Below are 16,955 nucleotides of genomic sequence, written 5' to 3'. Positions count from 1 at the left end.
GCATTGTGGCATAATATATTCTACAGCTGTTTCAACAGGCCAAGACCTTACTGTCCTGCAGAACAACATACAAAGGTTTACAATGCCAGATCAAGTAAAAACCAGAAATGTTACACCACTGCAGTAGATTGAGACACAGACATTAATTTGTTCCAACCAATTGTAGGAGTAACTTAACTGTCTTTATTAACTAAACCTGATGGACTTACATTTGAATTTAGAATTAATGAAAGAACTAAAGTTATTGATCAAGTTATAACATACCAACAAGTTGTTATAAAATGGATGAGATAGTACTGTGCTATAGTGCTAATATATTACACATTTCACACCTGGTTGCTTACTTGCAACCTAGTAGGCATGTGCAATCCATGGTTCTAAATGGTTCTAAAGTACTTACAAAACTAAAGTTCTGGTGTTGAAAACTAGGGGGTGCTGGTGTTTTGCTTCTACAGTGTTGCTATAGAAGCAAAGTGTTGCTAAAGTTCTGGTGGTGAAAATTTCAGAACTCTAACAAAACTTTCAAAATTTCATTATAAATTTATTTATTTACGATATTTATATGCCACACTTCTCACCCCGAAGGGGACTCAGAGCGGCTTACAATATATATTTTCATACAATATATTATATTATTAGCATAGTACAATATCAGTATTATATATTATGCTATTGCACTATGCCATTATATTGTAATATTATTTGTAATGTAATGTAAATATATAATTATAATTATAGTATTGTATTATTATTACTAGTATTATATTGTATTACATTATAATATTATAAATATTATATGTATGTACAATATACTATATTATTAGTAAAGACAAGATGGAAATGTCTTCTGCTGCCTTCTGTCTTCGCTCTGGCCAGAACAGCAATTGGTGCCAGAGGGGGGAGGAGCCTCCCAACTGATGATATAGGCATTTCCGAATTGGTTCTGTCATAAAAATCATCAATAATGAAATAATAATGAAGTTTTGAAAGTTTTGTTAGAGTTCTGAAATTTTCATCACCAGAACTTTAGCAACACTGTAGAAGCAAAGCACCAGCGCCTCCTAGTTTTCACCACCAGAGTTTTAGTTTTGTAAGTACTTTAGAACCATGGATTGCACATGCCTACAACCTAGTTCTCTTGGGTTATTGAAAAACTAGAGCAGAGCTTTCCAAAGAGTGTGTCACAATGTTTGTGTGTAGATGTGTTGAGCAAATGTAATGACAAACATCTGAGTCTATGTAAACTAAACAATCAATCACATATATTTTAAAAATAAAGAGGTTTTTCATGAGATATGTTATACTCCTATACATTTTGTGATTACAATTTATGTATGTGTCTGTATCTCTTGCAAAGGCTTGGTTTAACCATCGCTTTCTACTAAAACTGTGTCACAAAATGAAGCATATTCAATAAGTGTGTCACCAGCATGAATGTTTGGAAAACTCTGAACTAATGAGTTATCAAAAATAAGTCTGATGGGATAATGGTGGATATGTTGTGGAATAAAAAGGGCTACGCTGCTCTAGTTTTGAATCTTTTAAAAGCCCAGAGGGAGCTTCTGTCACCATTTTGGGCACCTGATGTGTCCAGGTGCCATATCACTGTATATGTAACCATCGTTGCTTGGGTGTCAGAGAGACTGCTGTCTGTCTACTTTCTCCCTTCTCCAGCTCTGAAAAGGCCTAACTACAATTTTTCCATGGCACTGCTCTGGCAGGGGATCTCTTTGAGGCCCTTTCCTTCCTCCATTAAATGCTAATCAAGGTGGCCAACTGAAACATTCACACGTCCCTCAAACAGACAAGAGTTCTTTCTCCCACCCTGGACATGACACAGATATTTGTTGTTCATTCGTTCAGTCGTCTCCGACTCTTTGTGACCTCATGGACCAGCCCACGCCAGAGCTCCCTGTCGGCCGTCACCACCCCCAGCTCCTTCAAGGTCAGTCCAGTCACTTCAAGGATGCCATCCATCCATCTTGCCCTTGGTTGGCCCCTCTTCCTTTTACTTTCCACTTTCCCCAGCATAATTGTCTTCTCTAGGCTTTGCTGTCTCCTCATGATGTGGCCAAAGTATTTCAACTTTGTGTCTAGTATCCTTCCTTCCAATGAGCAGTCGGGCTTTATTTCCTGGTGGATGGACTGGTTGGATCTTCTCGCAGTCCAAGGCACTCTCAGAACTTTCCTCCAACACCACAGTTCAAAAGCATCGATCTTCCTTCGCTCAGCCTTCCCTAAGGTCCAGCTCTCACATCCGTAGGTTACTACAGGGAATACCATGGCTTTGACTAGGCGGATCTTCGTTGCCAGTGTGATGTCTCTACTCTTTACTATTTTATCGAGACTGGACATTGCTCTCCTCCCAAGAAGTAAGCGTCTTCTGATTTCCTGGCCACAATCTGCATCTGCAGTAATCTTTGCACCTAGAAATACAAAGTCTGTCACGGCCTCCACATTTTCTCCCTCTATTTTCCAGTTGTCAATCATTCTTGTTGCCATAATCTTGAGTTTTTTTATGTTTAGCTGCAACCCAGCTTTTGCGCTTTCTTCTTTCACCTTGATTAGAAGGCTCCTCAGCTCCTCCTCGCTTTCGGCCATCAGAGTGGTATCATCTGCATATCTGAGGTTGTTAATGTTTCTTCCAGCAATTTTCACCCCAGCTTTGCATTCATCAAGCCCCGCACATTGCATGATGTGTTCTGCATACACGTTAAAAAGGTTGGGTGAGAGTATGCAGCCTTTCCGTACGCCTTTCCCAATCTTGAACCAGTCTGTTGTTCCGTGGTCAGTTCTTACTGTTGCTACTTGGTCCTTGTACAGATTCCTCAGGAGAGAGACAAGGTGGCTTGGGATGCCCATCCCACCAAGAACTTGCCACAATTTATTATGATCCACACAGTCAAAGGCTTTAGAGTAGTCAATGAAGCAGAAGTAGATGTTTTCCTTAAACTCCCAGCCTTTCTCCATTATCCAGCGGATATTGGCAATCTGGTCTCTCCTTCCTCTGCCTTTTCTAAACCCAGCTTGAACATCTGGCAACTCTCGCTCCATGGGTTGCTGGAGTCTTCCTTGCAGGATCTTGAGCATTACCTTACTGGCATGAGAAATAAGGGCCACTGTACAGATATATAAACTCCACTTTCCTAGTTCCCACAATCTCTGAGGATGTCTGCAGTTTGTCATCACTTTAACCGCCATGGATCAAGGCTATGAATGGGATCCTGGGGGCTGTAGTCCCACAAGGCCTTCCGCTTTCACTGCCCAAGAGCGCTGGTGCCTCGCCAGACTACAACTCCCATGATCCCATTCGGCCAGGGCAGTTCGAGAGGCGTCAAGCTGCCTCCGCTCTAACGCCGCCCGCCATCTTTGGCGTCGGGAGGCGGGCCTGGCGCCGTGAAGTCACGGCCTGCGAGGGACGCCAAAGGGAAGGCCCGCCCCGCCTGGCTCCATTGGCCGGGAACATGGCGCTGAACAGGAACCACTCGGAAGGCGGAGGGGTCATCCCGCCCAACGGGGAGAGGTAACCGGGGAGAGGGCGGTGGGCTCAGGCCTCGGCCGGGAAAGGGGCGCCCTCGCAGGCCCCGCCCACCGTCCCGAGAGCGACTGTGACGTCAGAGGGGATGCTCTAGCACCTGATTGGTGGGCGGAGAGTCACAGGCAAGCCCTTCTGGGACTTCTCTCCAGCTGTGGCTCCAAAAGTGGCAGCGAGGAGGGCCTTTTGAGGGGCCTTGTTTACGTATTTTAACCCGGAAGAAGGGCCCTCTGAGACCAGCCCACTTCCTTATAAATAAAAGATGGCTCTCAGTAGTTGTGACACACTTTCCCCCCTTGTGACTCCTTTGTTATAATCCCCATGAGTCATGTGCTCGATGCGAAGGGGGACAATGAGAGGAAATCCTGAGGGAAAGCAATGATGACACTGGAGCAGCCAAAAGCCAACTTGGGCCCTCCCTCCAGGTGTTTTGGACTTCAATTCCCACCATTCCTAACAGCCTCAGGCCCAATGTAGCACATTACTGAAATCCAAATGATCTGTGAATAAGACATTGTTCCAGTGTGGAGTTCTCCCTTTTTTGCCAATGGAAACAAAAAAATTTGCCAATGGAAACAAGCTGGAATGTGTCCAGAGGAGGGCGATTAAAATGATCAAGGGTCTGGAGAACAAGCCCTATGAGGAGCGGCTTAAGGAGCTGGGCATGTTTAGCCTGAAGAAGAGAAGGCTGAGAGGAGATATGATAGGCATGTATAAATATGTGAGAGGAAGCCACAGGGAGGAGGGAGCAAGCTTGTTTTCTGCTTCCTTGGAGACTAGGACACGGAACAATGGCTTCAAACTACAAGAGAGGATTTTCCATCTGAACATGAGGAAGAACTTCCTGACTGTGAGAGCCGTTCAGCAGTGGAACTCATTGACCCGGAGTATGGTGGAGGCTCCCTCTTTAGAAGCTTTTAAACAGAGGCTGGATGGCCATCTGTCAGGGGTGATTTGAATGCAATATTCCTGCTTCTTGGCAGGGGGTTGGACTGGATGGCCCACGAGGTCTCTTCCAACTCTTTGATTCTATGATTCTAAAATAAGATCACATTAAGCATGTGTAGACCGTAGTTATGGTCTGCTGAACCATTTCAATGTAATTAAGTCATATAACTGCTGTACTGACATTGCATCACTTCTTACATAAAAACGGTGAAAGGAGATGCCACTTTTCTACCACCATATGTTCTAAAGTAAATAATCCAAGTAAAAAAGAGCTGCCAACAAGATACATGTGTTTTGTTCTTTAGTGGTTTTTGTTATAACCTGTCTTTTTAGTTTATAAACAAAAGTACTGTCAGCCCTAACATCAAGCAGTAAAGAACAAAACACACGCATCTGGTTGGCAGATTAAATCTTGTTGCTTTAGAAAACCCATTTGTTTTTTATGTGCTGATACAGACCTGGGAGGAAAACCAACAAGAATTAAATCAGAGTCACGTGATTTCTGTTTAGTCAGTGAGAGAGCTGGATTGGAAGGCACCGCAGGGCTCTTTCATAACACGTTTTTGAGCAGTGGCAAACAATTGTTAATGTTCCTGGGCAGGAAGGAAATCAGGGAAATTCTCAAAAGGGTATTCAAAACTTATTGAGGAAGGGATACATTTAAAATTGATTATGAACCACTCTGGCCATAAGAAAGTTCTGATGTATGTTTTGGAAAGTGAAAAGGTCACATGCTACTGTGACTGTTCTTATGGTGCTTTAATAGGATGTGCTTTATTTTTATCTTCATTGTGCTTTAGGTCTGTTTTTAACTATTTTAAATATATCTTATTGTGTAGGTTGTTTAATATTAAATACATTTTAATATATCCATATCCATCCATACATACATACATACATTTAATAGGATTCCTATATTGGAAAAAGGTGGGATATAAATGAAATAAATATAGCAGTGTCTCTATCCTTAGTGTTAATAAGAATGCAGTAAGGTTTAATGTGTATTTGACAGGATTCAAAATGAGTAGGGAATAGCTATGTAAAGGTGTGATTTGTCAGCAAGAATAGGATGGCTGGCATCTGTGCCCCTTTTTAGAGGGACATAGACCAAAGTTTGAATCCCTACTCAGCCATGGAAACCCAGTGAGTGACTTTCTCAGCCTCAGAGAAAAGCAAAAGGAACACAATTCTGAACAAATCTTGTCAAGAAAACTTTGAGGGTCACCAAAAGTCAGAAATGACTTCAAAATACACAGCAACTACAAGAAGCCAGATTGTGTTCCTTTATCATCCGGTCCTATGCATGTTTACTCATATGCAGGTCATTATGCTCAACAAATGTTCCTCCTAAGTAGATATACATAGAATTGACCCATAGAGAAAGGGAAGATTTTCAAAGAATCATAGTTAGAAGGCATTGTAAGGACTATCTGGCTTATCTGAGTCCCCCCCCCCCCCCCCCCCCCCGGATGAGAAGGGCGGGGTATAAGTAGATGAAATAAATAAATAAATCTCCCAAAATTTTCATTCAGTCTCTGTTTAAAGACCCCCTTTGAGGAAGTCTACTGTTGAATATAATCTACAGTCTGCTTCTTCCTTTATCTGTGAAGAACTTCCCTTTAGTATATTTATCACAAGAAATATGTATGTCTTGATGTGTAAAACATTCAGTTTGAGTGAATTTTATTCCAGGTGAGCTAGTGTAGTTTGAGCTTTGGAATATTACTCTGGAGATCAGGGTTCAAATCCCCCTTTAGGCATGGAAACCCACAAGTCACGCTCTCTCAGCCTCAAAGGAAGATAAAAGCAAATTTCCTCTAAACAAACCTCGCCAAGAATGCCCTGTGATAGGGTTGTCAGAAATGGTTTGAAAGCACATAACAAACAACAGAGTTTGCATTACAAGATTATGTTCTTAATCACCGAAGCTGTTTTTGAACAGTGGTATTGACATTGATGTAAACTTTTCTTTTAGACAGGGAGGTATAACAAAATAATCCCTCTGGAATGTTTTAGTTTTCAGTCACTACTCAAAATGGTTTGATGAGATAGTTACTAATGTCAGCAGAAGAAAAGATTGGTGAATTTTACTATTGATTTGTTAGTTTTAGGGTTGTCCAATAGAATTGCAATGCATCCTAGTTTCCAAAAGCTAGTGTATACTGAATTACATTTTCTTTTTTTGCATTGATCCTTGGATTGCCAATGGCTCTTTATGGCTGGAATTGTGGAACCGCTTCTTTGGCTCTAATCAGAGCTTGGAAAAGTTGTTGTTTTAAATACAATTCCAAGATTCTCCTGTATTTTTTTCTGTGAAATTCACTGCAAATGTTAACTTACCTACTTTTTCCCTCTTTCTGTGAAGTATTCTCAAACACTGTAAAGATGTGGAGCTGACCTTTTCTGATGTGACTAGTAAACCAGAAGTCTTCAAGGGCACCAAGAAAGGAATGGTGTTTCTCACTCCTTACAGGGTAAGTCTTGGGAAAGAATGTGTTGCATTTTCAAGTACATTTTAAATGCTAGTAAAATGATCTTTATTTGTGTAGTTGAGAACACAACTCAGATGTACACACTAATCCCAGTTATAGTTGACTGACAAAATACTTTTTTCAGTTGCAACTGTTCTGAGGTCTTTCAGCACTGGATTATTTCTTCACTTGAATGATTTTCTACCGCAGTTGAAAGCTGAATTATGCAAAAAGGGGGGTTTCACTTTCCCTTTATTAATATTGAGATCATCTGCCACAAGTTCATTGAGGATTCTCAGACTTATTATGATTGAACTTTCAGGTTATTTCCAGTGAGGACTTCAGATGTGGGAAAGGTTGCTGACTGGCATAAAATGGAAATTGGATGGTTGCCATTATTGTTTCCTCAGCAGAACAAAGAGAAGGGTTGTGATCTCTCATCCTCTGTGAAAGAGGTGTTAATTTGGAATTGTCTTCATGATCTTTCTGAAAGTGAAAATTCTAAAGAATTTAACATTTGGAGGAGTTATTCTGTCTTTTATGGTGATATCAGTATTTTGAAGATGCCTGGCTTAACCTTAGGACCTATTGAATGCTTTGGCCAGTTTAGCCTGATTTACCACCTGGCCTGTAACCTATAGAAAGTGGGTTGTGCTTCCTTTGCACGTACTCATAATACCAGCTCTGTGGTTCTAAAGTGTAAGCTTTAATGAGAAAAAGACATTTGAAGTATATAATGCAAAAAAGTACACCTGCATTAGCAGCCTATTTTCCCCAGACTTATATTAGGTCCCGAGGTTATTATTATTATTATTATTATTATTAAACTTTATTTGTACCCCGCTAGCATCTCCCGAAGGGCTCGATGCGGCTTACAAAGGCCAAGGCCTCAATACACAACATAACAATACACTTAAAGCAAATTAAACAATTAAAGCAGTATTAAAACAACAAAACCACAAGCAATAAACAATACATCAAACAAGATAAAACTGGGCCGGCCAGAGTAAAGGGTACAGGATTAAAAATGTGACAGGTGATATGTAAGGATTATAGGGCAAGTGCAGTGTGCAGTGTGCAGCGTAGAGGTGGCACCTAACTCCAAAACTGTTGCTGACCTTTAAAGCTGGAATCAGATTATTTGAAGTCTGCCTGCTCCACAAATCTTTCTGTACCTTACAATTGTCTTCTCAGCTAATTTTCAATGCCTTTCACAAAGATCTTGCAGATTGGTAAGAGCTGGAAACAAAGCTTTTTCTGTTGTGACTACATTTCTCTAGAACTTACTCTGTAGCTTGTTTTTTAAAAGCATGAAAACAAAGAAGGGGCAACAAACCACATATGCAATCATTCGTTTTATTTTTTATTCTATATTGAAAAAATCATGCATTTAAGCTATTGCTTTAAATTGCTGCTGCTTTTGGACAGGATTCTGTTGGGTTCTTTCAGCAGCTAGAGGTACAACTCTATACAATCAGCTCTCCCCAAAAAACCCACAAACAATTAAAATTGCTACGGGCAGTCCCCAAGTTACGAACAAGATAGGCTCTGTAGGTTTGTTCTTAAGTTGAATTTATATGTAAGTTTGGAAGATGTCCTCATGTTGGCTTTACCTTACTAAGTTGATCTTTCTGAACACCATTGTATAAATGAACAGGAAAAAATATAGTTCTTTTGGTCCATTTTTTGCAGAAATGTTTAATACGATCTGTGATGTAGTTTTTCATTTTTAATTTGCTGTGAGCAATTGTCTTGGCCTAACTTGAAGGTATGAGTGATTTGTAGTGGATTGTTTTACATATAATTTTTATATTTTCTGCATTCTGCTATTCACCTTCTCTAAAAGAGCAAATGTGTGACTAAGTTTGATAACTCAATATCTTGCAGATCATTTTTGTGTCCAAGGGCAAGGACCCAATGATGTCCTTTTCTATGCCGTACTACCTTGTAAAAGGGTGCTCCATTGAACAGCCAGTATTTTCTGCTAATTACATCAAAGGAGTGATTCAGGCCGAACCAGGAGGTGTGTATTAACCGCTTGCAGGGACAAACAAATTCCTTGTGTCCAGGTCATTCATAAACTCTACTGCAGTGGTTCCCAACCTTTGGTCCTCCAGGTGTTTTGGACTTCAACTCCCAGAAATCCCAGCTAGCATACCAGCTGTTAGGAATTGTGGGAGTTGAAGCCCAAAACACCTGGAGGACCAAAGATTGGGAACCAGTGCTCTACTGGAAGTATTCAGTTTTGCTTTTCCATTGCAGCAAAGCAGAGCACATTGTAGTGTGCTCCTGTCAAGTTGTAGCATAATTATAAAATTAGTATTACATTACAAATAATAGGATCAAATGTCTAAAAATATGTCAATTTGCAAGGTGCTTCTATATGTTTGAGATATTTAGTCCACTTGTATTGAAATTTATCAATTACTTTTTTCTTTTTATTCTCTTTATAATTTTAGAAAATTATAAGTGACTGAGATCTTTATTATGTATCTTTGTACTGTGCGTAACATGTTAATTAAAATACTTGCATTATGCTCTTTCTGTTCAAGTGTGCTTCTGATGCATCTCTCCATACAATGTGAGAAATTGGATTCTCTTGTAGCATGAAAATACCCTAGGCTTGTAAATGATTCCGTGAATTTGCTCTAGTCTTCTGTCCTCTTCTCTGATTGTTTGTGTTTGGTTTGGAAAGGGAAAGGAAATGTGTTTTAATTTTGAAGCATGTTTCAGAATTTTTTGAGCCCCCTCCCTGCCTCCTGGAAGTAAGAATGCTGTGAAGGTTTTAGTCCCATTCTTGTTAGGCCTTCATTAAAGTCATAAATGAATCAGTAAAAATAAATCAGTTGGACTTCTTCCAATCTTTATCAGAAAATAACCAGTTTTGTATGGTACTTTGAATAATAGCTCCTTTTTGAACCACTTGTGGTGGCTGTGAGAAAGACCACAGTAATCCTTGGTATTGTCCTTGAGGCTGTGGGAGAAGCACCTGATGGTATAGAGCAGTGGTTCTCAACCTGTGGGTCCCCAGATGTTTTGGCCTTCAATTCCAAGAAATGCTAACAGCTGGTAAACTGGCTGGGATTTCTGGGAGTTGTAGGCCAAAAACATCTGGGATCCACAGGTTGAGAACCACTGGTATAGAGAGTCTGTACTGATACCTTCTGCTAGCACCCTGAAACACTTCTTCGGTTTTGATGTTTTAAACTTTGGTTGCTGCAGTCAAATCGAACTAATTGTCTTCACTTGCCAAGAAATGTGGGTGACTTCAGCAAAGCAGTGTACCTCATGGTCTTTTTAGTAGCCACCATCATTCAAATGTGAACCTGATATTTTTCTTAGGTGACTGGGAAGGGCAAGCTTCCTTTAAGATAAGCTTCTTCAGCGGAGGTGCCATCGAATTCGGACAGCTGATGTTTAGACTTGCAAGTGATGGTAAGATGTTTTCCTTTTTTTCTTTACTCCTCCATACAAAGTATTCTAGAGCTTCATTTGATTCAGGTGATACCAATCAACAGCTGTACTTCAAGGAAGTTTTCAGCAATACTTAATCATTAAATGCAATAATATATGCCATTCCAGTCTCCTCCATAACTGCTATACATACAAGACTGTTAAATGTCATCAATATGATAGACGAGGAGATCATTTTGCCTAAATGCAGTCTGTCAATTATTAAGGTCTAGCAATTTGAAGTTTATTGCATTCAATTATTGCAGATCAGTTGGAATGTTGGCTGACCTACTTGTACCTCATGGTCACGTGGGTACACTTCAAGAACAACTATAATCAGCCAATTTCCATTTATTTTAAATGTTTTATCATTTGGGATGTTTAATGTTGAATGTGTGATTAGTGTAACTTATTTCTATGTGATTATTTGTATCTTGTTTTTCATTTTGACATCAATATTTTTATACAATAAGTTCACTGTCATTATTATGTTTATTATATTGCATTATTGTAAATTTTGTTTGCATTTGTCTGGGCATTGGATATTTGCCTTTTTGTGTTGTAAACTGCCCAGAGTCCTTTCAGGGAGAGAGGGCAGTCTATAAATAAAATTTTGTTGTTATTTATTATTGCATTATTTTCTGTGGGGAATATTGCTTAATAAAGATATTACTTTTAGCTTCCAGGGGAGTTCCTGCTCAGAGCTTTGGCTACGGCTATACCCCTGTTCCAGGGGGCTATGCACCTTTTCCAGGAGGATATGCACCTGCACCAGGAGGATATGCACCTGCACCAGGAGGATATGCACCTGCACCAGGAGGCTATGCTGCACCACCCCCAGCTCCTTATGGATCATATGCTTATGTGCCTAGGCAAATGAATGGATATGGACCTGCTCCCCAGCCTATGGGATATCCATATGCACCTCCTCAAGGTGAAGGAATTAACAGTGTGGTTCATATCATGCTTAAATGGTACTCGTTTGTGATATATATTACATGTAATATATAATATGGGGTGAGCATCCCTTTTCTTGAATTCCAAAATAATCTAGAATTATCCATATCAGTGGCTGATACAGTGACATCTCTGCTTTCTGATGGTTCCATGTATACAAACTGTTTCATACACAGAATAATAAAAAACACTGCATAAAATTGCCTTAGATACATTGGAGCCCCTGGTGGTGCAGCAAGTTAAACCACTGAGCTGCTGAACTTGCTGATCAGAAGGTCGGTGGTTCAAATCCAGGGAGTGGAGTGAGCTCCTGCTGTTTGCCTCAGCTTTTGCCAAGTTAGTAATTCGAAAGCATGCAAATATGAGTAGGTCAATAGGTACCGCTTCTGTGGAAAGGTAATGGTGCTCCATGCAGTCATACCAGCCACATGACCTTTGAGGTATCTATGGACAACACCGGCTGTTCAGGAGATGAGCGCCACCCCCCCAGAGTCATGCATGACTAGACGTAATGTCAGGGGAAACCTTTATCTTTACTTATAAAATGTATATGGAACATACATGAATTTTTTGTTTCAACTTGGGTGCCATCTCCAAGATTTCTCATTATGCATATTAAAGTATTCCTTAATCCAAAAAAAAAAGGGGGGGGGGATAGATGGAATACTTCTGTTCCCAAACATTTTTGATAAGGGAATGCTCAGTCTTGTCTGAATTAGACAGAATTATTAACTATCCATGCCATATAAATGAAACCATTGAAGCAACTGGCCTACATATTGTAAATATGAACAGCATCATGAAAGAGTTGCCATTGTAGAAACAATCCTGTTAAGTGTAGATGACATAGAATACATTAACTGAGGAAAAGGAAAGCTTCTCTGGACAAGATACAAGTAAGGATTTATCTTCATACACCAGCTCCACTGTTATCTGTGCAGAGCTCAGATGACCTCTGCTGGCTTATGCAACTAATGGGAATAATGGCAGGACCAGCACATATTTGTGCAGCTTGTTTGTGAGTAAGTGATATGGGAAGACTCCCAGGCTGATTATTGGAACATAATGTAATGTAGGCTAGGGCTTCTTTAACTTTTCCACTTGGGCCCCCTTTTGACCCAGTGTATTTAGACATACAACATATGTTGTATTTAGACATACAACATAGGTATAAACCTCAAACATTTACTGATAACAAATCGGCATTTGCAAGAAATTCTAATTTTTTTTTATTGGTACCAGATTTTTCAGGACCCCAACACTGAGTTTAAGGGACCCCATTTGGGGTCACGACCCACAGTTTAAGAAGCAGTGATGCAGGCATGGACAGTTAATGGAGTTTGTTTCCTTTTCCCAGGAATGTATCCTCCACCTCCTGGAATGGGTCCCATGTATATGGCTCCTCCTCCTCCGTACCCTGGCCCTTCTTCAGCAGGACCTTCAGCACCACCTGAGGCAGGACCTTCAGCCCCTAGAACCTGGACGGAACCAGGAATGCCAGGTAAGGCTACAGGATGGCTTTCACTTTGGGGCTTACTGAGTACCCCCACTGCTTCCCATCACTCAAGTCACGTTTTAGGACTAAAAATACTTTGTTGTTACTCCAAAGCAGAAAATATATCACCCTAAATCACCCAGAGATGGCTTCTGGTTATAGAAAGTCTTTTCCAATGATTTTGGTGTGGCCTATCAAGAGAATATCCAAGTTCCAATGAGCATTTTCAGGAGGAGGCATCAATTTCTTTACATTTTCAGTAGGTTCTTTGAGGAAGCGTGAATTTTCCAGATGTTGTGAGCCTGAGCATCTCTTTTGATCCTCCACATTTTCTGCTGCTTGAGGAACACCTGTCTTAAAATGAAATCCTGGAGCTTCTTCTAATAGTTCAAAACACTGAATATAGTCTGCAGAGCCAAAATAATATATTTTATGGAACGTCTCTGAATGAATTAAAAGTGATTATTATCCTGCTGAAGTCAGCAGATTTTGTTAGTGGCCTTTTAGTAACAAAGTTGTTTGGAACTTCTGAGTGATGTGAAGTGACTCCTGTGAAACAGTCTAAGTTCTCAGGTGCTTTGGATCCCAAATTACTCACTGGTTTGGTTAAAATCCAATGTGGTTAGTTAATCCCTGGGAAAATATAGATTGGTACCTGGATATGTGCATGCTATGCTCTTGGTAATCGTGTTACTTGATCTAAGACTCTTTGTGATGGCTTTTGAAGTTTCCTGACTTTCCAAATACAATGTGGTTCAGTACATATAAAACCAAGTTGCTGCTGGGTGCTTAGTCATGCTCTGTTCTTTCTTCTTCTCAAAAATGCAGAATATGTTCTTTCCTTTCATCCAAAATGATCTGAGAATTTTAACTACTGTTAAAATTCCATGTTGAGGTTGTGTAGCAAACATTTCCATGTGGAATTATGCATTTGTTGTGCTACCCAAACCTTGCACAGGTGAATGTTCACTCAAAGGTATCTTTGCCTGTGTATGCACAATGGGAGCACCTATGTAGCTGCACTTCCAAAGAGGAACCTTTGTATGCATAAACCAACAGGACACCAGTCTATGTGTTGTATAGATTAAAAATCAAACAAAACACCCTGATTTATTATATTATTGTGTTATAGGTGGAAATAAAGCATCTGAGGCAGCTTCCAGTGCATATTATAACCCAGCTAATCCTCATAATGTCTACATGCCTATGGTAAGGAATCCTTCTGAGGCTGGTCTTGTGGGGAGAGGAAAGCAAGGGAGTGTGACATACTGGAGTTTTTTGTTTAGTTTTTGCTGCTTTGGCATTCAGGCGAACATACTTTAGCGGGTTATATTATAAAATGCATCTTTTTTTAAAAAAAGGTAAAGGTTTCCTTCAGTAGTGGTACCTATTGATCTACTCACATTTGCATAGGTTGGCAGAAGCTGGGGCTAACAGTGGGAGCTCACCCCACTCCCCAGATTCAAACCGCCGACCTTTTGATCAGCAAGTTTAGCAACTCAGCAGTTTAACCCACTGCACAACTATGAAAACAAATTTACATGAAAACAAATTCAGCTTTTATCTTTGGTAGTATGTGCCAATAGTAGATAAGCTTTAGAAAATATTCAGGTTGCAATTAAGAATAACAAAAGCCCCTTTGAATACCACCAATGCTTGAACATTTTAGAAAGTATTTCTTCTCCCGTTTGTTTTTGAGGCAGTTGGCAGACAGGCCTCTTAGTTGACCACTTACATTTCCTACTCCAAGTGTATGCAAATGGCACGAAGCAGTGTATTATTACATTACAGTGCTGAGTAGTATTGTCGGGGTAGTGTATTCTTGCAAAGTAATTGTGATTTCTCACGTGCTACATTATACTGTGTAGGTCCTTCCTTTTAGATGTTTGTCCAGCTTGAATGCTGGGCATCACAAATACCTTAATCTAATACAGGAGTTCTCAACCTGGGGGTCCCCAGATGTTTTGGCCTTCAACTCCCAGAAATCCTAACAGTTGGTAAACTGGCTCGGATTTCTAGGAGTTTTTATGCCAAAACATCTTGGGACCCCAGGTTGAGAACCACTGCGCTAATATAACCTTCAGTTTAGTTACCTGCGATGCATCCTTAATGGCAGACAGAAGCTATGAAAACCAGCAAAGCTTAGATTTACTGTGCAAAATGGAAAACACCATGTACCGTGGGTGTGCTGACTGAATGCAGTTTCTCTTTGTTTTAGGATCAGCCACCTCCTTATGCACCACCAGAGGAGAAGAAGAACAACTAACAAGAGCCCAATAGTCACCCTCCCATGTTTCTTGTCCTTGAAGACTTTGCTGTTGCCGCCTCCTCCTGGTTCTGTCTCCAGGTCATCCTGTGTCAGTAACACGCACCAAATTGGGTGACATATGCAACCCACTGTTCTTAAAGTTATAGCATGGCAGTACAAAAAAGCAATGTCAGCAATGTTTTCCTGGCTGCTTGCTCTTTCTCTTGAGGCCAGGATAGGACTGCCGTGACTGTTTTAGCCTCACTTGGAAGAGGGCGGTGAATTATCCTTACTCCAAATGAAGCCATTTCCCATACATAAACAAGAAATACTGAAGTTCTTTGTATGAAACAGACTGCTTCCATAATGTGACAAAGATGCTTGGATCTGAGGGGAATATTATGTGTTTTCAGGCATCTCTGCATGCCTTGGAGCATTGGTCTGACATGTTGCAATTCTCACTCCGTGCAGTTTAATGCATAAGAGGGAACATTGTAAACGTGTAGTTACTTGTATTGCTTTCCTGGGAAAGTATCAGGTAGGGGGATGGAACTCTCCAAAGATAGCTAGAGAAGAAAGAGAGGGACCAAAACATTGAATACTGTCTTTTAAAATAGCACCACATCTCCAGATTATAGTTTTTAAAACCACATATATCTTTGCAGCAAAGTTCTTCTCTATGCTTTTTGCAGCTTAATTAGCCTATCCCTTGCAAAACAAAACAAAAACCCTATTAGGTGAAAAGATGGGATCATATGTGAAATTGTATGTAATAAGTTCCCTGCTTCTTTTTGTTTTGTCTATTTGATCACTATCTGAAATGTGTATCCTGGCATGGAGCATATAGCAACAGATCTCAAATGGCTTTAGATGGGAAATGTAGGGAGAATCCCATTGATCTGAATTGGAAACAAAGATTTAAATGCAGTTAAGCAAAAAAGTAAAAACTGAGTACACAAGTCAGAGCAAGGAACACTGGCCAAAGTGGTCTGAGAACAAAACTCAAGCAGAACAGTTGGCCTCTTGGGAATTGGATCAATCTCTGCCAATAATTTCTTGATAAGGTGTTATGATAAGACAGATGTATGTTTGATACCTAAAAGTACAGTTTCTGTTACAGAATTTGAAATGATTTTTAGAAAGTAGTTTAGGACAGTCTTGAGCAGTCTGCTGAAGCTATTTGAACTTGTCAGTTCCCTAGATATGCAGAACCAAGCCCTTACATATTTAGAAAGCCACTTGAGGAATGGTGTTTGGGTCAGAGCTGTTTGTCATCATAGGGTAAGATTTTTGAAGCTGAACTATGCTGGCAACGGATTACATTTGCGCTAAGAAGGTCAAATAGGCAATTAGGTTCCTATATTAATGGCCGTCTTAATTAAGCTGTTACTAATTTGTCTGTGAGATATTACATTCATATTTTCCTTATGTTTATTCTAAAGAGAACTTTCACTCCACTGGTGTAATGGGGAATAGAACTTTCATAAAACCAAATTATTTAGGGAACCCCTCCTTGCCCTCCATGTTTTTAAATGAGAAAAATCACAAGCCATATACAATTTGGTGTTCACAAATTATTTTCTATCTATTTTCCCCCTAGCAACTGAGCATATGGTTCAGTATAACAGCTTTTCTAATATACCTTTCTAGGTGCATCCAGGAGGTTTTAATAGCCTTCTATAATTTAAATATTTAGATCTGTTTGTAATATTTTTGAATTGCACTTTAATACAGAATTATTGAAATATTTGTATTTGTGGTGGTGTATTGATAACTTGGTGAATTTGGGGAAGTGGTTTGGAGGGCAGAAGGATTTTATTTCTTACAATAGAAATCATATAAAAACTA

The 16,955-nt window shown here is 39.9% G+C and overlaps 1 protein-coding gene across 1 annotated transcript; it reads left to right on the top strand.

Annotated features, from left to right (window-relative positions):
* Window positions 1-3,368: 3,368 nt before the first annotated feature.
* WBP2NL (WBP2 N-terminal like) lies at window positions 3,369-16,955 on the top strand. Its single transcript, XM_060777147.2, has 8 exons — window positions 3,369-3,523; window positions 6,849-6,957; window positions 8,842-8,977; window positions 10,297-10,389; window positions 11,087-11,341; window positions 12,722-12,865; window positions 13,992-14,068; window positions 15,078-16,955. Exons 1-8 carry the CDS (start codon window positions 3,465-3,467, stop codon window positions 15,123-15,125), a joined length of 921 nt encoding a protein of 306 aa, XP_060633130.2. The 5' UTR covers window positions 3,369-3,464; the 3' UTR covers window positions 15,126-16,955.

The sequence above is a fragment of the Anolis sagrei genome, chromosome 5, assembly GCF_037176765.1.
Source record: "Anolis sagrei isolate rAnoSag1 chromosome 5, rAnoSag1.mat, whole genome shotgun sequence".
In the NCBI taxonomy this organism is placed as follows: domain Eukaryota; kingdom Metazoa; phylum Chordata; class Lepidosauria; order Squamata; family Dactyloidae; genus Anolis; species Anolis sagrei.
This window is presented reverse-complemented; position numbering and strand designations above follow the sequence as displayed.